This window comes from Mesoplodon mirus, assembly GCF_964341445.2.
Source record: "Mesoplodon mirus genome assembly, chromosome: 15".
NCBI classification, from domain to species: Eukaryota; Metazoa; Chordata; class Mammalia; order Artiodactyla; family Ziphiidae; genus Mesoplodon; species Mesoplodon mirus.
In genome coordinates, this window is record NC_138991.1 from 87,096,826 (window position 1) to 87,119,545 (window position 22,720).

The 22,720-nt window shown below is 58.1% G+C and overlaps 1 protein-coding gene across 1 annotated transcript in view; it reads right to left on the reverse strand.

Annotated features, from left to right (window-relative positions):
* Positions 1–22,720, reverse strand: part of FAM20C (FAM20C golgi associated secretory pathway kinase) — a 38,374-nt gene that overhangs the window by 12,665 nt on the left and 2,989 nt on the right. The window contains exons 2-3 of the mRNA XM_082644922.1: positions 22,085–22,260; positions 16,345–16,423 (exon numbers count right to left, since the gene is read on the reverse strand). Coding sequence (XP_082501048.1) covers positions 16,345–16,423; positions 22,085–22,260 — 255 coding nt within the window. The remainder of the gene's footprint in view (positions 1–16,344; positions 16,424–22,084; positions 22,261–22,720) is intronic.

Sequence of the window (22,720 nt, forward strand, 5' to 3'; positions counted from 1 at the left end):
TTATTTTAATTAACTCACACATAAACAGACACATGTGACTGGTGGCTACTGTCCTGGACGGTGCAGATCTAGAGGACGGCCTTTCTGAGGGCTCTCTGCTCCCTCTGACTGTCCCTCTGTCTGCCCGTATACCCTCACCGGGTGGAAGGTGGGGCCTGGGTCCCTCTGCCCTGTCTCCCAGGCTCTGCCTGCCCTCCCAGTGGACCTTCCTTCCTCCACTCTCTCGGCCAGGCCATCATCACCATCACCAGTGCTTTGGCCTTTGTCCCCTCTCCCTCACCCTGGCCCACCCCTCTGAGCAGGTCACACGCGTGGAATGCAGGTGGCTCTGAGCCCTGCTGCTCTGGGAAAAGCCCAGCCCCTTCCTGAAGGCACTGTGACCAGGTTCCAGAACAGTTCCTGCTTCCTTCACATCTCCCGCCTTGGGGTTTTCCGGTGACCTCCGGCCCCGGGCCATTCACAGGAATGCAGCTCTGCTTACCTCCTGGCGGATGTCCTTCCCAGCCAGTTCACGCCTGGGAGAACTCAGGGAGTCTCAGAGTTCTGTCTATCTGCTGTGGGGAGGATGCTGGCACATCTCAGGGCACAGGTGCTGAGCAAGGGATAACCTGGGAGCATCTGTGGGATGCCAGGGGCCAGGGGCACCAGTCCCACTGGGGAGACTGGGATTTCTTTCGTTGCACTGAGTAGGGAGAAGGTGGGCCATGATCCCCTCCATGGGGGGCCGGCCACCTTCCTGCCACTTCCTGGGCTGCACTGGGGAACAGCAGGTACTTTGGAAAACTACTGAACCCAAAGCACCAGGCAGGAGACTGGACTTGGCTAAACCAGGTCACCTGGAAGCCTCTTCTTCCTCCAGGTGTCCCGGCGGAAGGTGTGCTCAGACGCAGAAGGGCAGGTGTGGGGTGCGGCCCGCCCCAGGCTTCTTCCTGGGAGGGGGACATGGAGATGTGAAAAGGAGATGCTATCGGACCCTCTGGAGTTGGCTGAGCACCCAGGGCTGGCCCTGACGAGGGGCAGAGAGCCCAGTGGCCAGGGACCAGCATTTCCTGGAACGGCACCTGGAGCCCAGGAGTCACGGTCCTCCCCCACCGACTGAGAGGGAGCAAGGCCGGTGGCAGCCCCTCTCCTGGGATACACTGAGATCTCTGAGGAACCCGGGACGGGAGGAGCCCCTCACACGTGGAGCAGTCAGCACCTGGAGGCCCCCTCCCACTGCCTCGGAGGTCAGTTGGGCACCCTGGCCTTGGGACTGCAAGGCAGGAAAATGAAAAGGTGTTAAGGCTGACTTCCTGGTCAAACAGCAGCTGAGGAATGAGGCAAACCATGGATTAGGTGTCTGTTGAAGTGAAAGATGGCCTTGGCAACTGCGACTGGGGTTAAAAAGGGAAGAAAGGTAGAAACTGGTGGAAGTGGGAAGAGCCAGGGTCCGAGGAAGGTTCGGGTCCACTCCTCCTCTCAGGAAGGCCCTGGAACTTCACACTCCACCTGGCTCAGACAGTCAGATGGAGCCTCAAGGCCACCAGAAAGCAGGCACTGGAGGGCGGTCCCTGATACTCTCAAAGCCCAGACCCGCTAAACCCTAGTGAGAGGCTGCTTGGGACCAGTTCTCGGGGCCTCCTGCATGTCCCTCTCTCCTTCCTCTCCAGAGCTGACCACACCCAAACCCCCTTCCTTTAGAGGGACTTCCCTTAGCTCGGAAGGAAGCACAATACTACCTGATTGTGGTTATTCATACTAAAGTGAGAATGACTGCTATGTTGACCTCTCCCAGGAAATCTGTGATCTAAATCCCCAGAATCTGCGAATACGACTGCCTTAAATGGCAAGAGGCACTTTGAAGATGTGATTTAGTTAAGGATCTTGAGATGAGGAGATTATCCTGGATTATTTGCCCTATGTCATCAAAAGGGTCCTTATTAGAGGGAAGCACAGGGAGATCTGAAGGCAGAAGAGGCTACACTGGCGGCCCTGCAGATGGAGGCTCTGGGGGGGGGGCGGAATCTGTTTCCTTCTCTAGCTTCTAGAGGCACCTGCATTCCTCGGCAGAAAGCCAACTCCAGAGCCTCCAGAAGCCCATAGCCCACAGATCCATTTTAGATTTTGGACCTCCAGAACCGTAAGAGACCAAGCTTGTGTTGCTTTAAGCCACTAAATTTGTGGTAATTTTTTACCACAGGAAAAAGAAAGGCGTATGGAATCTTTGGCAACACCAAAGCAGCACAAAGGACATGGTGATTTAGCAACGTCGGGGAGGTTGTGAAATCCCGTCTGCTTCCTCCAGATCTGGTCACGCTGAAATGCATTACACTTTTAGGAAGTGACGCAGAACGTTTTGAGAGAAGTACCTCTGTTTTCACATAAGCTGAGGGGGCAGAATCCAATGCGCATCGTGGGCCCTCCCTGGGCTGCACGGTTTGTCCTTGGGGCGCCCCTCAAGGCTCTGATCTTTGTCCCTGTTTTAATGACACAGACGTCTGAGGTTGGGAAATGGGAAGCGACGTCTGCAGAGTCACACGGCTGGAAATGGCCGGCCCTGGGTCAGGACCCGGGTGTCTGACCCTGTCCTAGGCTTTCTTTAGGCCCCAAAGTCAGACATGGCTCTGGGTGTGGGTCTTGAAAGCCTGCGTTTCTTCTGGGATCAGAACCACCTCTGGGCACAGCGAGGTCGGAAGACGCTGGCTGCCAGCCGCCAGGTCAGGTGCCTAGGCTCACAGGGGACAAGGGGCTGCAGCCCCAGAGGTTCGGCTGCAAGAACCGTCCCCACGTCCCCAAGAAAGGTCCTGGTTCCTGGTGGGAGGAAGGGCCCACCAGTGCGTCCAGTTCCTGCCAGACGCTTGGCCCAGCTCCCAGCAGGTCTGCACCGCTGCACCCCTCTGAACAGTTGTCAGACCCCTCGTCCCCTCCCACAGACCAAGAGCCCCCCTGCTGGTCTCACTGCTACTGTCAACATCTCAGCATTCTTTAACTTGTGGGAAAACAGAAACTTTTGCTTTGATTAAAAACAGAGTAAATTGGCAACTTATGACCAAAACCCACGAAGGAATAAAAGCCAACATTTATCTGGCTCTTACTCTGAGCTGAGTGCCCTGCTAAGCGCTTTCCGTGCGTTCACTCCCTGGGTCCTCACGACCCCTGTGAAGTGTCCCCGTCCTACAGACAAGGACACAGCCAGTGAGAGGTTTCAGCTCACCAAGAGAGGGGTCCCGATACAGGGCCCAGCACTGGGGTCCAAGGCCTTGATTTAGTCCAAGGGGACCCCTGGATTGAGATGGGGGGACTGGGGTGGGGATGGGCTGGGCCACATTCTCTCCACTGGACACCCGGGGAGGACAACTGGTGGGGAAGGCTCTGCTCACACAGGCCTGCCCTGGGTGCCACCCTCTCCAGGCTGACGGAACAGGTGCGCCCTTGGTGCCTCTGTGAAGTGGGGCGGGTAAGACGGCTCAGGGGTGACGCCCCCGGGGGGAGCAGAGCCCTGCCGCCCCCCTGCCGCCCCCCTGCTGCCCCACCAGCCCGTGCAGAGACGGACTCGCCGAGTTGCGCAGCTGGATGGGGATGCGGGAGCCGGGAGAGAGAACGGCAAACCGTTGGGTGAAACTTTGGAAAAAGGGCAACTGTGCAATTTGCCCAGGGCACACACAGCTGTCACAAGGCTTTTCCGTGTCCTTGTCAGAGCTAAGGGCCCCCGAGATCCCTGAGCCCAGATGGGAACCTGAGGCCCAGAGAGAGGTGGGCCACACATACACCTTTTGTGTGTCGTGGAGAAGGACCGGCGTCCCAGACCCAGCAAGAGAGGCAGAAGGAACGAGAGCGCTTCCAAGGCCACATGAGAATTGCGAAAGGCACCCCTTCAGGCGTCACTGCAGGTACCCGCTCGGCCCCGAGATGCTCACAGACAGACGGCGGTGCTCCCGAGGGCCCTCCCCTGGGTCCCCGTGCACCCAGCCTCCTCTGACCCTCTTCTATCCATTATTCAGTAAGCTATTGATGACAGCAAACCCTCCTGTAGAATTTTCTAGCCCCCTGTTCTGCTGTCAGCGCTCCACCCACACTGACGCACGCAGGTCAGGACTCTGGAAGGCAGGCAGTGTGACTAGACCCACCTCACAGGTGAGGCACTGTAGCCGGGTCACGCGCTGGGAAGTGGCAAAGCCGGGCACGGCACGTGGACCGGAGAGCCTGGCGGCGTCTGTATCCCCGCCGCCTCCTCCTAGGTCCAGGAGCGGGGGTCCCAGGGGGCACATGGATGGGAGTCCTGCAGCTACTGTAACAGATGACCACAAACGTGCTCCACACAACAGGAGTTCACCCCTCACAGTTCTGAGGACCAGGATCCAAAATCAGGGTGTGGGCGGGTCACACTCCCCCCAGGGGCTCCGGGGGTGGGGGGTCCCTCCAGCCTCTTCTGGCTTCCTTGGCCCCAGCCCTGCCTCCATCACCACATCCCTCCTCTGGTTTCTCTGTGTCCTAACCAAGGACACACGTGACTGCATTTCAGGCCCATCCAGGGGTCCAAGGTGACCACCCCACCCCAAGATCCTGACTCCATCACTTCTGCAAAGACCCTTGTCCTAACCAGGTGGCCTGATGTCCTGGGGGCAGAGGCCACCGCGGGGATGAGGCTCTGGCTCCCGTCCCTGGGCCAACCTCAGGGGCAAAACACCCGATGAGACAGACACTTGCTCGTTCCTCCAAAGTGTGCAGTGGATCTGGACGCACCCGGCGCAGGCAAGGAGGCAGAACTCAGCCTTTCTGTCTCGGACAATCTTCCCCGTCACTCACACGGCAGAGAGCAAGCACCTTGTCATTAAGGAGATATATTAAGCTGTTTAATATCAGGTTTTCAGCTGGTAGACGTTCTGGAAGGGAGAGGAGGCCGCTCCCTGGCAGTTACCTCGGCGAGACCTTTCCGTCAGTATCTCCTGCCAGTTTTGGCAGCGCCTGTCCTGGCCCCTGCGGGGCTGGGGATCTGTTTGGTAAAACACGCTCTTCCTACTGAGAACCTCCAGCACCTGTTGTCCACTCCTACCAACCTATTTTCTTTTGGGGGAGGATTTCCCTGAAGGCTATGGGCCTCATAATGACCACACCCAAGGACGGGTTCCCCCAGCATCTTGTTACTCGCCCACAGACCTGCCCATGCCTCGACCGGCCACGCCGTGAGCCACAGCCAGAGCATCAGGACCAATCAGCGATTTGCCGCTATCAGGTGATCACGAGGGGCCTTCACACCCGCTGATCCCCCTCCCCTTGGGTCTCCAAGAGACACGGCGACAGCTCTGCAAAGTAGGACACAGGGGACAAGTTGCTCACTTATGGTTGGGTGGAAAAATTAACTCAGAAGAGACTCAAACCTCTTATGGTCAATTTCATGAAAACCAATTTAAAAACAATTCAAAGATCTGTAACTGCAAAAAAAAGTCTGAAGTCGTTTCCATTTAAAAATAATTGCAGTGACTCAGACTTGCGTTCCAAAGCAAAGGGTCGGCGGGGGGTGGGGTGGGGAAGAGATTTGCTTGAAAGTTTAAGATCTATTGTGTTCTAAATACTTTTCTGTCAGCTCATCTGGAATTTGGGGACATGACTGAGGCATGAAATCAGAGTGGAAGTGAACGCTCCGTCCCCGGCAGCCGTGAGCACAGGCCTCTAGTTCTTCTTTCCGTATTTAAGCCTCCGTCGCTCATCTTTTTATTCAAGGTAAAAAAAAAGATGCTCAAATCTACTAAACCGTGTATTAAATATTTAGCACCAAGGCTACTGCTGTGATGTTGTTTTTCCTGCTGAACGAAAAACAAACTCAAGCCCGAGCGTAGGGGTCGATTCCAGCTTATTTTCGAGGCTTTTTAAGATGTCAGGTCTGCAAAATTTCCTTTTAGGGCGTAAAAAACCACCAGCTGATCAAACTGCTCTTGAGCTGCCCGACTTGGTTTCTTCCCTGGCGTGTGGGAACGAGGACCAGAGTTTCCTTCCTTCTTGTCACCTTCTGTCCCTTTCACGATAGCTCAGTGACGGCCCCCAGAGACCCTAACACCAGGGAGAACCTCCATGCTGCTGTTCAGGAGGATGTTTTCGGAAAAAATGACTTGCTTGCTTTGATTTGAACAAAGGGGATAATCTTTTCCAGAAGCTCCCAAGGAAACGTTTGTCACGGTCAGCTGGGGCGGGTGTCCTGACGAGACTGGGGGGACTGGGAGACGGCACAGCCCCCCACCTGCTCGACGGGGGCAAAGCAGGGCGCAGGGGGCAAAGCAGGGCACAGGGGCCAGAACTGCGCTCTCTGCAGGTTTTACTAACTTCTTACCATTTACCCATTTCCCTGCCTGCTTCCCTGCTACTGTTATAGAATTGTTAATAATTTCCTTTTTCTTTTATTTTGTCAAGCAAAGGAATTCCCAGCTGCAGGAGCAGCCGGAGACAGTGATCTCCCGCGGTTGCCCGAATCAGGCAGTTTTGGCCGATGGTGAAACAGCAGGGTGTTTGGGGAGCCGGAGGGACCGTGCCCTGGCCACTCGAGCCCATGGACAGTAGCGGCCCAGCATAACAGCCAGGCCAGCCACATGGAGCCACCCAGGAGCCCGGGGCGGGCGGTCCCCTTGGCCACGACGCTGGCCTCACAGCTCTGCGGGCGGGCATTCCCTCTCTGAGCCTCTGGGTCCTGTCTGAATGGGCGAGGATGACGAGCCCCTGGGGCTGCAGTGGGGACCAACTAAGAGAATCCTCCCAGCGCTCAGGTGTACCAGCGCCCAGGGCACGTGGGAGGTGGCGGTGCTGTGCTGTTCTCAAGGTCCCCCTGCCTCGGACCCTTGGGAGTCTCTGACTGGGCAGCACCAGGCCAGCCTTTCCTGGGGGCCTAGGAGCTCAGCTGGTCAGAGGCAACCATGTCCTCCACGTGGGGACATGGGGACGCTTGGACCCCGGGGAGAAGGCTTGCAGTGGACCCGGCAGCGAAGCAAGGATTGGAGCAGGAGAAGCCCCTTCTCCAGAGACCCTCCCCCGAGGCCCGGCACCACGCTCCTCAGGCAACAGCCCCCCACATCTCAGGTGAGCCCCTCTGTCCCCCAGAGCCTCCTCCTGCCCTCTCATTTCCTCAAGACACTCACTCTCAGTGACGGTGGATCTCGAAGGTGGGCAGCTGACTTCCGATGGTGCTGTCGGGCAGAGAGCCCAGGGTGGCCATGCAGGCTCAGCCGGGGTCCTGGCTGCTCTGCCCCAAGCCTCCACTGGGCCAACAGCTCTGCCCTGCTGCTGACAAGCTCGGGAGAGTCTCTCAAAAGCCTGTAATGGGTTGTTACTTGTTTTTCAATTAAGGAAGTCCACGGCTTTCTGACTATAAAAATAGCCCATGAAATTGGAGACAACCTGAGTGCCCTACAACTGGGGGCCTGTAAGGTGATCAACCACGTGAGACGTGGTGTCTGGTCATCACTCCCAGTGGCACGGGGAGGGCACCGTGCAGATGCACCAAAGACCAAGGACAGGACCCGGAGTAGCTGCCGGGGAGCCCCCTGCACACTCAGACCCTCACAGGCCAACCGCAGGACCCGTCCACCCACCCCCGGCACAGGGCCTGTGCCGGCCGAGGAGGCCCCCCTGAGCCTGGGGCACCAGGCTCTGCAGCTCTGGACGTTTTCTGTTTGCACCACGTGCAGAGGCCAGGACGGCGCTCAGAGGTCCTGCTCCTTCAGGCAGGGGCCACGTGGAGACACCAGGTGCTGCTCTGAGTCCGCGGGAGCCCCGCACAGCGTCCCCACTAGGCTGTACACGTTAACTGCAGGAGTTTGGAGCCCGAAGCTCCCCTGGGTCCACTAGGCCCTGTGCTTACTGGAGACATAGATGGGTCACACCCAGGGCTCAGTGGGGGGGTCAACTGAGGTTGTAGACAAACTGCAGGGCTCTGGGCAGCCCCGGATCCGGAGCGGAGGTGGGGCCCTCCCCCGAGGTAAGTGCAGGAAGGGGACTCTGGGTGCCAGAGACCAGCTGAGGTGATGAGACCAGGCCAGCGGGGTGCAGAGTTCCAGAACGACCCAGCGACCCCATCTGTACTTAAATCCCACAGTGGCTCAGGGAGGAAACAGCCAGCCCGGCTGCCCTGCTGTGCGCCTGGTGTGCCTGGTGCGCCTGGTGTGCCCCCCGTTGCAGGCGAGGCCGCCGAGGCCCAGGGGAGCTCAGGGCCCACAGGAGGTGGCACTTGCCTCCCTCAGCAAAGGAGGCAGCTCTGTGGCTCACAGCCCAGCCCCTGCTGTACAGGATCCATGCGGCATGTCTGACGGGAGCATCAGAAGAGATTAAGTGTAGGAGAGGCGCCGTCTGGCTCATATATAAATCGGCCCTGGAGAGCAACACGCAGTACAGGGTCACGGACAGCAGAACCGCATTTTACACACTCAGCTGGGATAGCCGCTAACCACGCAAGGCTGTACCGGCACCTGTGCTGCAGGTAAACGTGGCCATGGCTCCCTCTCTGGCGGCCAGGGGAGCGCAGCGTTTCACGGAGCCTCTTTAAATCCTCTCCTCGTAAAAGTGATGAGTGGAAATAGCGTGCTATGGTTTCACGCTTTGATAACGAGGCACAGAGCCCCAGGTCCACCGATGCGGTGGCCACGTGGGGACCACGGAGAACACCACCCTAGTCCCTCTGCCTGTCAGCCCTGGAGGGAGCGGGGAGGGAGGAGGTGTCAGGGAAGAGCCAGCCCCTCCAGTCGCCTCCCACATAACTGTTCCAGGGACAGATAACCTCACAGAGTCAAGTCCCTTGCGACTCCTGCCCTGTGTTGGCCCCAGAGAAGCTCACCCCACCAGGTTGTAGCAAGCGGGCTCCCCCGGGCCAGTGCTCACGACAGCTGGATGCGGTCCTAGGGCAGAGGCGCCCCAGCGAGGGGCAGCGCCTGCTCAGGGCCAGGCAGTGGTCTGGCCACCGTGTCACTAACCCAGAGGCAGTGCAAGTGCTGGGAAGACAGCCGAGAGGGCGCCCATCCGAGCGCCACACCCAGCTGGACATCCTGGTCATCGGGAGGCCCTGGCGGGGCCTGGAGGGCAGGCAGTTCAGTGAGGCTGCCCGCTCACGCCCCTGGGCCCCAGCCCAGGCCTGAGCAGGGCTCAGCAGGCTGAGGTCGAAACCGCCAGGGGAGGCCCTGCCCTCCAGCACTTCCTGTTCTCAGGCCCGCGCTGCCCCCTGGCGGGCCAGGCTGTGGCTGGGGGGCGGCTCGCGTGTCTGCGGTGGAGAAGGGCTGGCTGGCCAGAAGGCGGTTCTGCAGCTGCCTCTGTGTGTGCACCTCGGCTACGAGGACCTCCTGGACCTCCAAACAGCTGCTCAGGGATGGTTTCTCCAGGAGATGCGTGCGTGCACATACACACGCGCGCGCGCGCACACACACACACACACACCCCTGTTCTTTGCAAAAGTAATGCAGGTACTTAGAGCCTCTTCACGTGCAATGCCTCTGGGAGGAGTGGGCAGCGTGGGCGCCACACCAGCAGAGACCCCGGGTCCAGGGTCTCCGGCCGGCCGAGCCTCGGCCTCACGGTGCCTGACAGGCCTGGGACCTGACGTCCAAGACCCTGGAACCAAGCCCGGGCCGGCCTCCCACGCCTGATTCACGTTTAAACCCTCTGAGACTCAATTACCTCCTCCTTGAAGGAGAGTGGTGATAAAGTTAAAATGTGACGTGTCAGCTGCAGGGGCACTGGCTTCGCCGGCCAGAGTGGAGGCTGTCAAATCCTAACAAACCTGAGGAGGTGAGGGAACAGCTCTCACTGGGGTGGAGAGCCGCGGCCGAGCGTGGTAGCCTCAGGGAGACCAGGGCGTGGCACGAACAAGGAGCACGTGGTGGGCAGAGGCGGCCATGTGTCCCTGCAGGGCGGGCAGCAGCCCCTGGACGGACGTGCAGACACAGGCCCCTCCCCCCGCAAGGCCACACACACGGCTGTCCCTCCAGACCAAGGCTCCCAGAGCAGGACAGAGGGGAGCTGCTGCCCGCAAACAAAGGGAGTGAGGCCCCAAGGGCCAGAAGTGGGGTTAGGCCTGGCCCGGTCCAGAGGGACAGGTCATTCACAGCCTGTGACCTGTCCAGGTTCTGTGTACGGCCATCACAGACACTGGCATCAAGCCTGGGCACCACACCCTGCCTTGGAATGAGCTGCTGGAGTGTAGACCACAGGATGGCTGCCCTGGACAGCAGCTCTACTGAAGCCAAGCTGAACAGAGCCCGACCCTGCCACCCAGCACTGTGCTCCTGACACAGCCCTGCCCCCCAGACGAGCCCTCAGAAGTACAAGAGCGGTCAGGGCAGCCCCACTAACAACATTCTTTAACTGAAACCGCCCACAAGTCCATCAACAGGAGAGGGATGAAGAAACCGGAGGTTTTCACAGAGTGGAATGTGACTTGGCCACGAGAACAACCAGCCACGGGAGAGGCATCTCTCGGGCGCACGGGCAGCACGGGTGGGGGCAGGGGGCGGGGATTCACTCGCCGGGAACCGGGGGTGGGGGGCAGGAGCCACCCTAGGAGGAGGACACTGCAGCGGCCACAGGGGTCTAGGGGCTGTCAGTTGGTCCTGACCTGGTGCTGGTTACCTGGTCACCTGGTTACTGGCGTGTGTTGTAAACATCCGCTTACCATCTGTGTGCGTTTCCATATGAATGTTCCAACTCAACAGAAGCGTGCGTTTTAAGAAGGCGGGAAAGCGGGGAATTACAAGTGTCGGTAGAGCTAAAATTGTGTTGGATTTTATCAGCACTGATGACAGTTGCCCTTGGCCTAACTGACCCCCTCATACAACATACAGAGGAGAGCAAGGCAGGCGGGGCGGCGGGCGAATCCATCAACAGTGAAGATGAAGCCTCTTTGCTACCGTCGTCACCCAGGCACTGGGAAGAGGTGCGGGTATACACGGAATATAGTCTGACCTGGACGTTGGAAGGGGTTGAAGTGTGTTCCCCCAAAATGGTACGTTGAAGTCCTAACCCTGGGGACCTGTGACTGGGGCCTTATTTGGAAATAGGGACTTGGCAGATGGGATTCATTAAGAAAAGGTCACAGTGAGTCAGGGTGGCCCTGAGTCCAGTGACTGGTGTCCTTATAAGAAGAGGGGAATTTGGACACAGACCCGCAGGAGAGGCCATGCGAAAACAGAGGCAGAAAAGGGAGTGACCTGGCCACAGGCCACAGAACTCCAAGGATCGACAGCCACGCCCAGAAGCTCGAAGAGGCAGGAAGGACCCTCTAGAAGCCTTCGGGGGAGGCGGTCCTGCGACACCGTGGTTTCTGACTCTGGCCTCCGGAACTGAGGAAGAAGAGCTTCCTGATTCTCTAAGCTGCCCAGGTCGTGATGCTTCCCGAGGGCAGCCCGGGACACTCACACAGTGTGGACGCATCGGGTTAGAGCTCAGCTGTTGTTATAAATTAAGGAACCAGAAATGAACCCACATGTTAACGACGTCAAAGACGATGATGGCCACTGCTTTGAGATCTGAGTAGGGACAGTGCAGTGGTCACTCCAGCCACATCTAATGCTGGCCAGTGCCCTTGGGTGCCCTCGGGCACTCTGAGCTTCAGTCTCCTTGTCCACAACAAGGTCTGTGGGGTAACAGTGGCCTCCCTGTCTGGGTCCGTGAGGCACTGTGCCTGGCGTGGCGCCCTTTCGTGCACCCACGACCTCGGCCTCATCTGCCTCCAGGCTAGGGGGGTGCCTTCTTTGGGGGCGCCTTCCACTGTCCCCCCAGCTCCTGAGCCCTGCATGACAAGTGCTCGGTAAGCCAGACTCGAAATGACCCAGTTCAGACTCACTGAGCCTGGCCCGTGGGGTTTTTCTCCTCTTCTTCTGCTATGCAAGTGATGCTGGGTCTGTGGAGCCCCAGCGACCGGCTCGTCTGTCCTGCAGGTGTCGTCTTGCTGTTGGAGTTATTTTCCCCTCAGAGCTACCACAGGGGCAGGTGTGCTTTCCTTCCCTCCCTGCGTCTGAACACGCTTTGGGTCCCAAAATACACACGGCACAGAGGGCGCTGTAGCTCCGGATTCCAAACGCTCAGGAGGCGGCCCGGATGTTTTGGTGAAAACGGACCGTTAAAGCAGCCTCGCCAGGCCACGGGGAGCGATGGGTTGCCTGCTGGCAAGTGACCTGAGCAGAAGCGCGGCTGCAGCTCTGTTTCCAGCCTGCATTCAGCTGTTGCGCCCTAAATAGCCACTGTTCAAGTGCACCAAATAGTCATCATCCCTCGAATGTTTGCAAGTCACAATTGCAAACTCCAGCACACCCAGACAATCAGAGAGCAAGGCCTGACTCGGGGAGGGGACTGCAGTGGCTCCTGGAGCCCCACCGGGGCTGAACTTACTGTCTTCCTTACTGGAGATACAGAGGTCCCAGAACGGCAGGGGCCCGAAGCCTCCTGTAAGCCAGCCTCATGCAGCGTAAGGCAAGCGAGGCCCAGAGAGGGGAGGGAGTGTTGCAAGGTCACACAGCAAGGATACTCTCTATGGCTAGGCCTCACCTTCTAGGGGCCTCCACGTGCACCTGCTCCCTGCCTGGACCCCTCCCCCCCACACACACACACATGGCCCCGCAGGCCACTGGCACCTAGGTCAGAAGCCTTCACTCTCAGCCCCGACCACGTCCGTCACTGTGCCCAGGGGTTCTGCCTCTCCCAAGTGTCTCTAGGAGCCACGCTCATCCCCCATCCTCACGCCTCCTCAGGCGCAGACGCCAGCACCTCCCATCTGACACCCAGTAAGCCCTCCCACCCTCCCCGCATAACGTGGCTGACTGACACTCCTGGAAAAAATCCAAACATCCAGGCCCAGATGCCCTGCAGAGTCTGACCCCTGCCCCTCTCCAGCTGCCTGGACTCGTCTCCCCTCGAGTTCTGTGCTCAAACACAGAACTGTCCCACAGAACTTTCTGTGATGCTGGGCGTGTCCAACACGGCACCACCAGTTACGTGCAGCCGCTGATGCCTCAGGTGTGGCTGGTGTGACCGAGAGACTAGGTCGTAACTTCATCTCACTTAAATTAACCTCAGTATAAACAGCCGTGTGATGTAGTCCTCTGCACAACAGCACTGGTCCTCCAGACCGTAGAAGCCACCCGGTCCTGGAATGTGCCGCCTCCTCCAGGCCGGCCTTCTGGCCTGGGGTGCTGTCCGCCTGACCGTCACACTTGTGCTCAGGCCTCAGCTGGAGGTCACTTCTGAGAAACCTTCCAGCTGCCTCCCAAGTGCTCACCAGCCCTCAGTCTCCCGTCTGCCGTCAGTGGCTCGTTCTCTTGTTCGTTCTGCAGACGTACGTGTAGCACCCACCGAGGACCAGGCCCTGCGCGGTGGAGCAGACACACTGCTCTCTGTCCCGCCCTAACCAGCAGCAGTGCCGGGCCTGAGTCACGCCTGCATTCCCTGAACCTGGCAGGAGGCCAGGCCGGGCTCAGTGCTCGTGGGGTGACTGAATGCATATCTCTGCCAGCAGGTGGTCACAGCTAGTGTTACGGGCACACCTGGACGCTTCCTTTGCAAGAAGCAGGTTGAGTCCTGTTGCAAAGCCTGTACAGTCTGGTGCATTTGCCCAGCCCCACCCTGACTTGCCAAACACCAGCTCCTCCCGGCTTCCTTCTATAAACTTGGTGTCCTGTCTCCTAAACCAGTCCAATAGAGTTTAGACCTCAAACCTCTTCCTACAATGCTTTTGTTGACAGATGGATAAACTGAGTCCCAGTAAGGGGGACTGAATTTACTGGAGGTCACACAGCAATGGCCTTGCCAGACCTGCTGTCACCGTGGATCCATCACTGCTTCCGAACTTCAGCCACACACATCACCTGCACCACTATTACCTAGCATGTACATTCTTCGATATTAAACTTTAAATACTACACCAAACGCATGAGCAACAACATAGTAGTTAAACCCCACATCCTCCAAGTGAGAAACTTGTGCCTCAGAGGACACCGCGTATGTGATAAGGGTCTTATATCCAAAGTACATAAAGAATCCTTACAACGCACTGACGGAACGACAACCAACCAAACAACGGCAAAGGGTCTGCACAGACGCTTCTCCGAAGAAGCTCTAAATGACCAACAAGGACGTGAAAAGACACTCGACACCATTAGTCAGTAGAGAACTATGAGTCAGAACCTCAAGGAGACACCATGTCACACACCCACCGGGATGGCGAGGACCAGAAAGGCGGATAAAGACAAGTATTGACGAGCAGCACGTGGACATGGCTGGTGGGGCTACACGTCACGTAGCCGCCCAGGAAAAGCGTCTGCAGCTCCTCAAACAGTTACACTTAGTTATTATGTGACCCAGCAATTCCACTCCCAGGCGTACAGCCGGGAGAAATGAAAACACATGTCCACCCAAAACCCTGTACATGAATGTTCATACGGCATTATTCACACAGCCAAAAAGTGGAAATAACTCAGATGCCCATTAACGGATGAAAGTACAAGTAAAATGTGGTCCATCCACACTGTGGAGTATTGTTCGGCCACAGAAAGGAAGGAAGCTCTGACACCGGCCACAACGCGGATGAACCTTGAACACATGATGCTCAGTGAGAGACGCAGACACAAAGAATCAGATAGTGTGTGATTCTGTTTACGTGTAACTCCAAGACGGGCAAGTCCACAGAGACAGAAAGTAGAGTAGTGGTTGTCCAGGCCTGGAGGGAGGGCAACATCGGACAAGGTTTTTTTCTGGAGGAACGAAAAGGTTCTAAAATTGTGGTGATGGATGCACCGTGAATCCCGTGAATATACTGAAAGCCATTGAACTGTAGACTTTAAGTGGCTGAATTATGAAATATGTAAATTACATCTTGATAAAGCTGTTAAAAAATCTTTAACACTAAAGCAAGAATACTCAGCAACTCATGGGCTAATGCACTATTTAAATATTTTTCAATGTCTATTAAAAACATATACCATTAAACTTTAAATGGTGGGGCTTCCCTGGTGGCACAGTGGTTAAGAATCCGCCTGCCAATGTAGGGGACACAGGTTCGAGCCCTGGTCCGGGAAGATCCCACGTGCCGCGGAACAACTAGGCCCGCGCGCCACAACTACCGAAGCCCGCACGTGCCTAGAGCCCGCGCACAGCAACAAAGACCCAACGCAGCCAAAAATAAAAATAAATAAAATAAATAAATTAAAAAAAAACTTTAAATGGTCATGCACATACTACGTAAATTACACTTTGCAGGCCCCCCAGGCTCTACCTCCCACCTCAGGGCTGTTCTCTCTAGACCCTCTCAGCACACATCCTTCAAGATCTCAGAGGAAAAATACTGCCACCTAATTAATTCAGAATCTTCAACTTACAAAGCTCTGGGCGCACCTGGAGACGATTTACTGGACTGTGGACAATACACCACCGAGACGGGGGGCCTGTGTGGCCGACGGGACGACAAAGACATTGTGGTTTTCGGCTATTATCCCGGATTCCTGCCAGGGAGGGGTCCAGGCCCACCTGTCACCTGGCCGTCAATGCAGCATCCGAGCTCGACCCCGCCTGGCACACCCTCCTCCCGGCACAGCTCCATACTCACTGTTGCGACATCAAGAGGCCTGGAAGGGGCCCCTCTCTACTCAAGCTCCAGTCTGAGAGGGCACAGAGGAGCCTACGGTGGCCAGAAAGTTCTATGAGGAGCCCCCTCCCCTCCAGAACCTTCCCAAGGAGCCCACATGCAGCCTAGGCCTCACCTCACCCAAATCACCCCTCATGAACGTTGGGGTTCTGTCCTGTGTGAACCAGGCTGGCCGTCCGCCCTGGTCACAGATAGCTGCTCCTTTTGCGGGGGGCCCATGCCCTGGAGCTTTGCCACAGTTCCCACCCAGCCCAGCAGCCCCACATGACCTGAATGGCCTCATGGGCTTTTGGGGGTGCAACCCATGCTTTAAAAACAATGAACCGTCTCAACAGTGCAAAAATGGCCCTGTTTGAAACTAACCAAAGATGGCAAACAACCTGGGCCCATGCAGGACAAGCAAGCCCCAGGACCATCAGAGTGGACATCACAAACCACAGGTGCTCATTTCTGGAGTAGTCTGGCTTCCAAATGTTCCTTCTCCACCATCCCCACAGTTTTCAGATGCCACTGAGGGGTTCATTTTGATTTTGGTGGCACAGTTTCTATTTTATCTAGAATAGGGATCGGGGGTCAAATCAGCTGGCCCACTAGTTTTAGAAATAAAGTTTTACGGGCAGGGCTACGCGCGTTCACAGACATAGAGTCTGGCTGCTCTCGGGCGAGGACAGCAGAGCTGAGAGGCTGAGACACAGATCACACGACCTGCGCACTCCCGACCACAGCCCCTCGCACCTGACCCCCACCGGCCCGGCACTTACTTCATGGGTTTGAACAGTGCTTGCCCGTAGTTCTGGAAGGTCATGATGAGCTTGAGTTGTGTGCCCCCCGACTTCATGGCTGCAACAGGAAGGAAAGAATACAGGGTCACCTGCTGCCTTGGGGCAGGCCCGTGAGCTTGATGATGCGCTGCTTCAGGGTCTGGGGGGACCCCCGGGTAGCGGTGGCCTGAGGCTGTGGGGTTAGGTCAGGGTATGGGTGCAAATGTGATGAGGGTCGTGGCGGTGGAGTGGTGAGGGTCCGGGACCAAGGCCTGGGGCAGGCAGATGTTTCAGGGTCAGGAAGCGCCAACCAGGGGCTGGAGGAGCCGTGCTGAGGAGGGTGGACGGGGCCTGGGAAAATGGGCCGACGGCAGAGGTGGCGGGAGGGTGCCACACTGGAGGGTTGGGTGTGCAGTGGCCCCAGCTGGCGCCCTAGACGGTGTCTCTGCTTGCCCCAACCTCGGCCCCCTCTGTTGAAGGGGGCTCAGCACACCCACCCAGCCTCCCCCATGGGGCTGGGGGCAGGGCTGAGACCCACTCGTCGGTGCCTCAGGGGACTCAGGTGAGCATGGGGACGCGTTGCACCCTCTCCCGGGGTTACTCTTGTGGTGACCGGGGTCACGCCAGTGAAGCACCTGGAACAGCGTCAGGCACATTCAGGTCAGCGGACTTCAGGGGCGAGAGAGGCAGAACCTCAAGGTCCAAGTTCCCAGATGTTTCAGGGGCTGCAGGGCTCCATGGGCGCTGAGGCCAGACCTGTCCTCCAGGTCCCCGGCCACCTGCCTGACTCCTGCTTCCAGGTCAGCAGCTCCATCTGAAGGGGACCTGGACTCAGCATCGGAGACAGTGTGACCCAGGTCTGTGCGTGAAGCTCCCCGAGCCTGTGCCCTCCCCATTCCTAACAAGATCCCTGACCCCTATTTGGATGGGCCACCCTGACTTTAAATGAATGAACTCCGTCTTCTGGAGACTGGTGGACCACACAGACACCTCCATGTGGGAGGTGCTGCCAGGTGCCAGCAGGGCCACTGACGTTGTGCCCTCGGCCTCGGCCAGTTCATCTGTGAAGTAGGACCAACGTCTGTCCTTAGGAGTCACGGTCAGGACGCTGGTCCAGCTGTTTTCACAGCCCCTGCCTTGATTTAAGGGCCAGAAGAAGCGAGGCCTGGCCCAAGGACGGCTCAGGTTTGGAGAATGTGACACCGGGAGCAGCTGGGCTCTCTGTTCTCCCCGCCCACCCCACAGCCACGGAGAAAGGCGAGAGCGCGTCCATTTACAGGCACTGAGGGGCCAGCCCCGTGGGCACCTGCCCCACGTAAGCCTGTGCTCCGGCCTGGGTCCTCGGCCCAACTCAGGGGTGCAGCCCAGACTTCAGTCCACGACACAGGCCCCAGGATGTTTGAGAAGCAACAGCTTCCAGCCTGGACTACGACTGACGCTGTGATTTGCCACAATCCAGCTCACCCTTATTGGGGGAATTCTGCTTATTTACTTGAAAGGGAAACCACAGCACCGCCCCAGGTGGAAACCAGCTCCCGCCCTGGACTTAGATGGAACCCAGTCGGAACACACGCCTGCTGGATTCCGGGGCCGTGGCTGCCAACGGTTCAAAATGGAGAAAGCAGGCGCCGGTGGGTGCAGCCGGGTCAGCACCGCACAGGCTTTGTTTTTGACCTTCAACCCGACAGCGGAGAGAGATGAGGAGGAGCTCAGCTATTCACCGTCTTCTCCGGGTCCCCAGGGGGGCCTTTGTCCTTCCTCCAGGATGACTGAAGGCCCCTCTGGCCCTGGGCTTGGGCGTCCAGCTTACTGGGCATTTTCAGTTCCCTTCCTCCGGGTCAGTCGAGCCAGGCTCCTGGGACTGGGGCATGAAGTGGTGGTGTCCCCGGGGTAGCAGGGGGACTGTAGCCTTCCTGGGCCCAGAGCCACCTTCCTGAGCAGCCCGCTCATTAGGCAGGGCAGCCCTACGGCCCCCAGGGCTGCAGGTCAGTGAGCGCCCAGGACTTCCGTCCCGTGGAGCCGTCTCCACTGCTCGGCACCACCATGGCTTTGTCCTGATCTGGATGAGCAACTGCGGGGTCTGTGCTTCAGGCCAGAGGCTGCCCGAATCCTCTCCTGCTGAGTGACTTCTTTTTAAGTAACTCCAAGTACAGAGTAGTTAATTGTGTCATTTATTCTTTGCATCCATGATTGTGCACAATAGTGATTTAATTATCAACACTACCACTGGCCCAGCCAAAGCCTCCGCAGGCCTGGCTTCAGGGTCCTGAGCCTCTTTAAAGGCGGCTAATAGCCATTACCAAGCAGCCGGGAGCCCAGGTCTAAAGAAATCTCCGCTGGCCACATGCGTTTTGTGAGCGGATCAAGGGGCTCTGAACGGGGAGCCTTGACGGAACTGTTCTGAGGGAAAGCATCGGGGGCCTCGCAGGACCCGTTCCCACGGCCACACCATTTCTGGGCTCATGTTCCAAGACTGAAGTGACCATTTGGGTCCAGACACAGCCCAGAGCTGGGGGCAGAGATGTGCTGACCGTGGGCAAGCCTGCCCTCCCGGAAGCCTGTTCCCTGATTTGCAGGATGGGGTTGGGAGATGGGCTGGATTTCTAGCTCTTCTTCCATTTTAAGCTCAAAAGGACGGCGCTGCTGAACCCTGACTCCCAAGGCAGGTTCCCGGCTCCCATGGGGCCTCCGAGGGCTGCACCCCCCCAGGTCACAGCAGTGTCAGGGGCAGGCCCTCCAGCAGCAGACAGCTCTTGTCCAGGGACCCCGGTCTGCAAACCCACCCAGCGGCTCTGCTAAGCCAAGGGCCCAGTCAGAGGCTGCTGTTTCAGCCGCTGGGTGTCCAGCGAAAACGACCAGCTGGATGTGGGGGCAGACACCCCCGGGGAGGTGTGCATTCCCCGGGGACGCCTGCAGCCTGGCCGGGCCAGCCCCTCTCCTGCTCCCCACCTAGCAGGAGCCTGGGCCTGGACACTTGCAGCCATGCTCCCGGAGGCTCCACTGGGCTCCAGGTGAGAAGATGTCCTGCTTCCTCAGGAAGAGGGGCCTTCTCTCCAGTGTGAACTTGCTGGGAGCACCTCCAGGCACCTCCAGGCACCAGGCCGCACATAGTGGGGTGAGCGTCCGGTCGAGGCCTTCAGCAGGCTCCAGCTTGCCCAGTGCTGGCCGCCCCCCCCACAGGTAACCAGCGGGGACACGGCTTCGCCTCTGCTCCCACCTCTTCCTCTTCCTCACCAAAACCTCTCAACAGCCCTGTGAGGCAGGTTTCATGGACCCACGCCCGTCTTCAAAGTCTCTGGGGCAGAAGTGTTCGGGGTTTGAAAATTTCAGATGACAGGAGTTGCAGGTGGTGTATCCACCCCACAGATCCTGTAGCCCTGAGCGGGTCGGGGGGACCCCGGAATTAAATGCACTCCATGGGAACATTCACCCCAAGTGAGAAAAACAAGGGTTTATAAACAGTCCCTCATTTTAGGTTTTGCCTCCATGTCCGTTCATGTTGGGTCGGGTTTTGCTGTCAAATGGGTTATGATTTCAGATTTGCAAGCTGGAGATTACAGGGTCGAGGATATGACCACGTCTGTGAGCCACAGGAGACACGGGGAGGCCCACAGAAGTTAACCCATCTGCCCAGAGTCACGCTGACTCGTGACTGGGGGAGCCGGGACACACCAGGCCTGCTGTTCGCTGTGGGTGATGATACCCGGGGTCCCACCAAGTCAACCTTCCCATGCTCATCAGGCACCTGTGAATGCCAGCCTGGGCTCTGACTGGCCCACGGCCCCAAGGAACATGCTGGATTAGGACCAGCTAGGCCAGGGTAGTCCAGCGGGTGAGATCAGCTCAAACAGCCCACAGGACACAGATGGGCAGGCATTCACCCCAGGTCACCCTGTCAGGCGCAGAGCAAGCCAGAACTCTGGGACGTCAGGCAGCCTAGGCACCACTGCCCAGGACCAAAGGGGGTGGGGGTGCCCCAAGGCCAGGCCCCCGGGAGAATGGGGGAGGAGGGTGCCCAGGGCGGGCAAAGCTTCCTGTGAGCCCCCGAGGCTTGTCCTCTGCCTCCGGCGGCTCCCTGGGCTCCTGGGCTCTGCTATCTGCACAGGGCAACGTCCAGTGAGAGCTGGGAGGCTGTCTGTCCCCTGAGGGGAATGGTGAGCCTGGCTGGCCTGTGGGATCCTTGCAGCCCTGCCTCTAACCAAGACCCTGAACAAAGCCCGAGTTAATACTGTACAAGACTGGGTGCACTGTCCATCTTCTTGAAATAAGAGGCAATGTGCCTGAGCCCACTTGACAGATGGGAGACTGGGGCAGACAGCAGCCTGCAACCATGAATGCTGCACTTCCCTAAACCCCAATTTTAAAACGCTGTTGTCATTTTCCCAAAAGGCCCACGCTCCCTGCCCCCTTCCATCATGAAAGCCTTCGCCCCATTCAAGACCTGGTCCTCCCAGGTGGAGGTCACCTCCTCGCTAATCACTCTCGACTTTATCTGTCCATCAGCATGTGCAGGTCAGGACGCAGCAGAAGCTTGTTGAGGCTGGATTCACCCCCAACTCCCACGGCCTGGAAAGGGGCCCTGAGATGCAGGAGGTGCTCAAGAGAATCCGCTGAACAGATGACAAATGGTCATCGCATTGGATGTTTCTCTAACGACCTCGTCTACTCAGGAGAGAAGGGGACACCCCGGCTGTGGCCTCTCCCATGCAGTCCTCTTCATCCGCATGGATTGCCTTCCAGCACAGGAGGAGGGCTGGGTGGGGCTGGGGGCCGGGAGGCACTCAGATTCCTCCTGGGCAGCAAGAAGGAGGGGAGACCACCATGGTGCCCCGGCGAGTTCTCTCTCAGGGTGAACAACCATATGCTAGGGAGAAGGGTGGTGCTGCCAAACAGCTCAGCACCGGGTGGAGACACCCAACACAGCCTCTAAAGAGCTCTGGAAACCCAGGCGCCAGCCTCGCAGGCAACTCCCAACTCCCTGGGCATCAGCCCAGGTTAGCAGAGCCCCTTCAGCCTCAGGATGGCCCAGACACCAGTAAGACAGTGCCTGGAACCCCCCACTCCCAGCACTCATGCTCCTGGGGCCTCCCTCCACCCTACGCGCCTCCTGGGACTGTTCCTCCCACCCAGGGCCTCTGCCCACCCCCTCTGCCCTTGGAGCTATTAGTGACTAATCGGGACCTTCACAAACAATTGCCTACAGGCCTGCGAACAACGGCATCAAACCTCCACACTCAGAAACCACTGCCGACACGTTTTCCTGAAATCAGTAACTGGATGCCCTGAAACTTCTGATTCAGCAGATCCCAAAGAACTCAGAGATGTCTCCTCCGAACCACTCAGTGTATGGGGCTCTGCCCTGGATAGAGTTGAGCCCTTGTCACTCCCCGCCCACACGAATCCCAGGAGCACCTGGTGGGCTCCGAGGCAGAGCCTCCCCAGACAACCAGAAGATGCTGAGCTCTCCAAGGCGTCTCCCTGCAGCTGCCAGGGGTGCCTCTTCTTAAGCCGCGGTGGGGACCCGGGGTGCACCCCCCCCCAGCAGAACAACAGGACTGGCTGGGCGGCGTCTGGCCCTGCCTGGCTCATCTTGCAACAGCAGAAGGCAGCCTCCCGCTGCCCCCAAATACTGACAGCATCGAAGGCCTGCAGGCGCCTCCTCTGGGAAGGCTGCCAGTATAACTCGCCCATGAGGTGATGCTCCAGCAAGGAGAGCTGGCCGGGCAGGGAGGGCACCTACCAACACTGGTGATCTTCTGGCCGCCGAGGTCACGCAGCAGGGCCTCCACCGCTGGGTTGTGTCGAGAGTACAACTCATAGCGGTTGATGCCGATGTGGAATTTGAGCCAGTTGGGATAGGAGTCCACGGCCGCGGCCCCTGTGGGTAGGAATTCATCCTCAGGACCTTCGTGTGGCCTGCACAAATGAAGGTGACCCAGGTCAACAGGGAAAGAACAGAACAGCAAGGTCTCGAGATGGATGGGGGAGTTGGCATCGATGCCAAGGTTTTCACTTTGGATCCAAACAAATATGGATTTATTCAGAGGTGCCTCTACTCAGACAGGACCCTGCGACGTACGCACTTTTTCTGTGGCTGTTGTTCCACCAACTAATAATACATTTGAAGGCCTATAATTCTCACTTACCCTTGGGAGATGCCACAGACAGCTATAACTAAAGCAGACCAAACCCAGACCGTCAGCGCTAGGCCCCGCCGCGTCTGTCCCAGGGTCACTGAAACAGCCTGACAAGCATGGTGTCAGCCTGGGGTGCGAGGGGCTGCCGGCTTCCTGGGGGCAGATGAGCTCAGTCTGGCGGAAACCTTCGCTGGGTGCTGTTTGGGGGCGGCAATGATTCAAGAGGCTAAATTTGATTT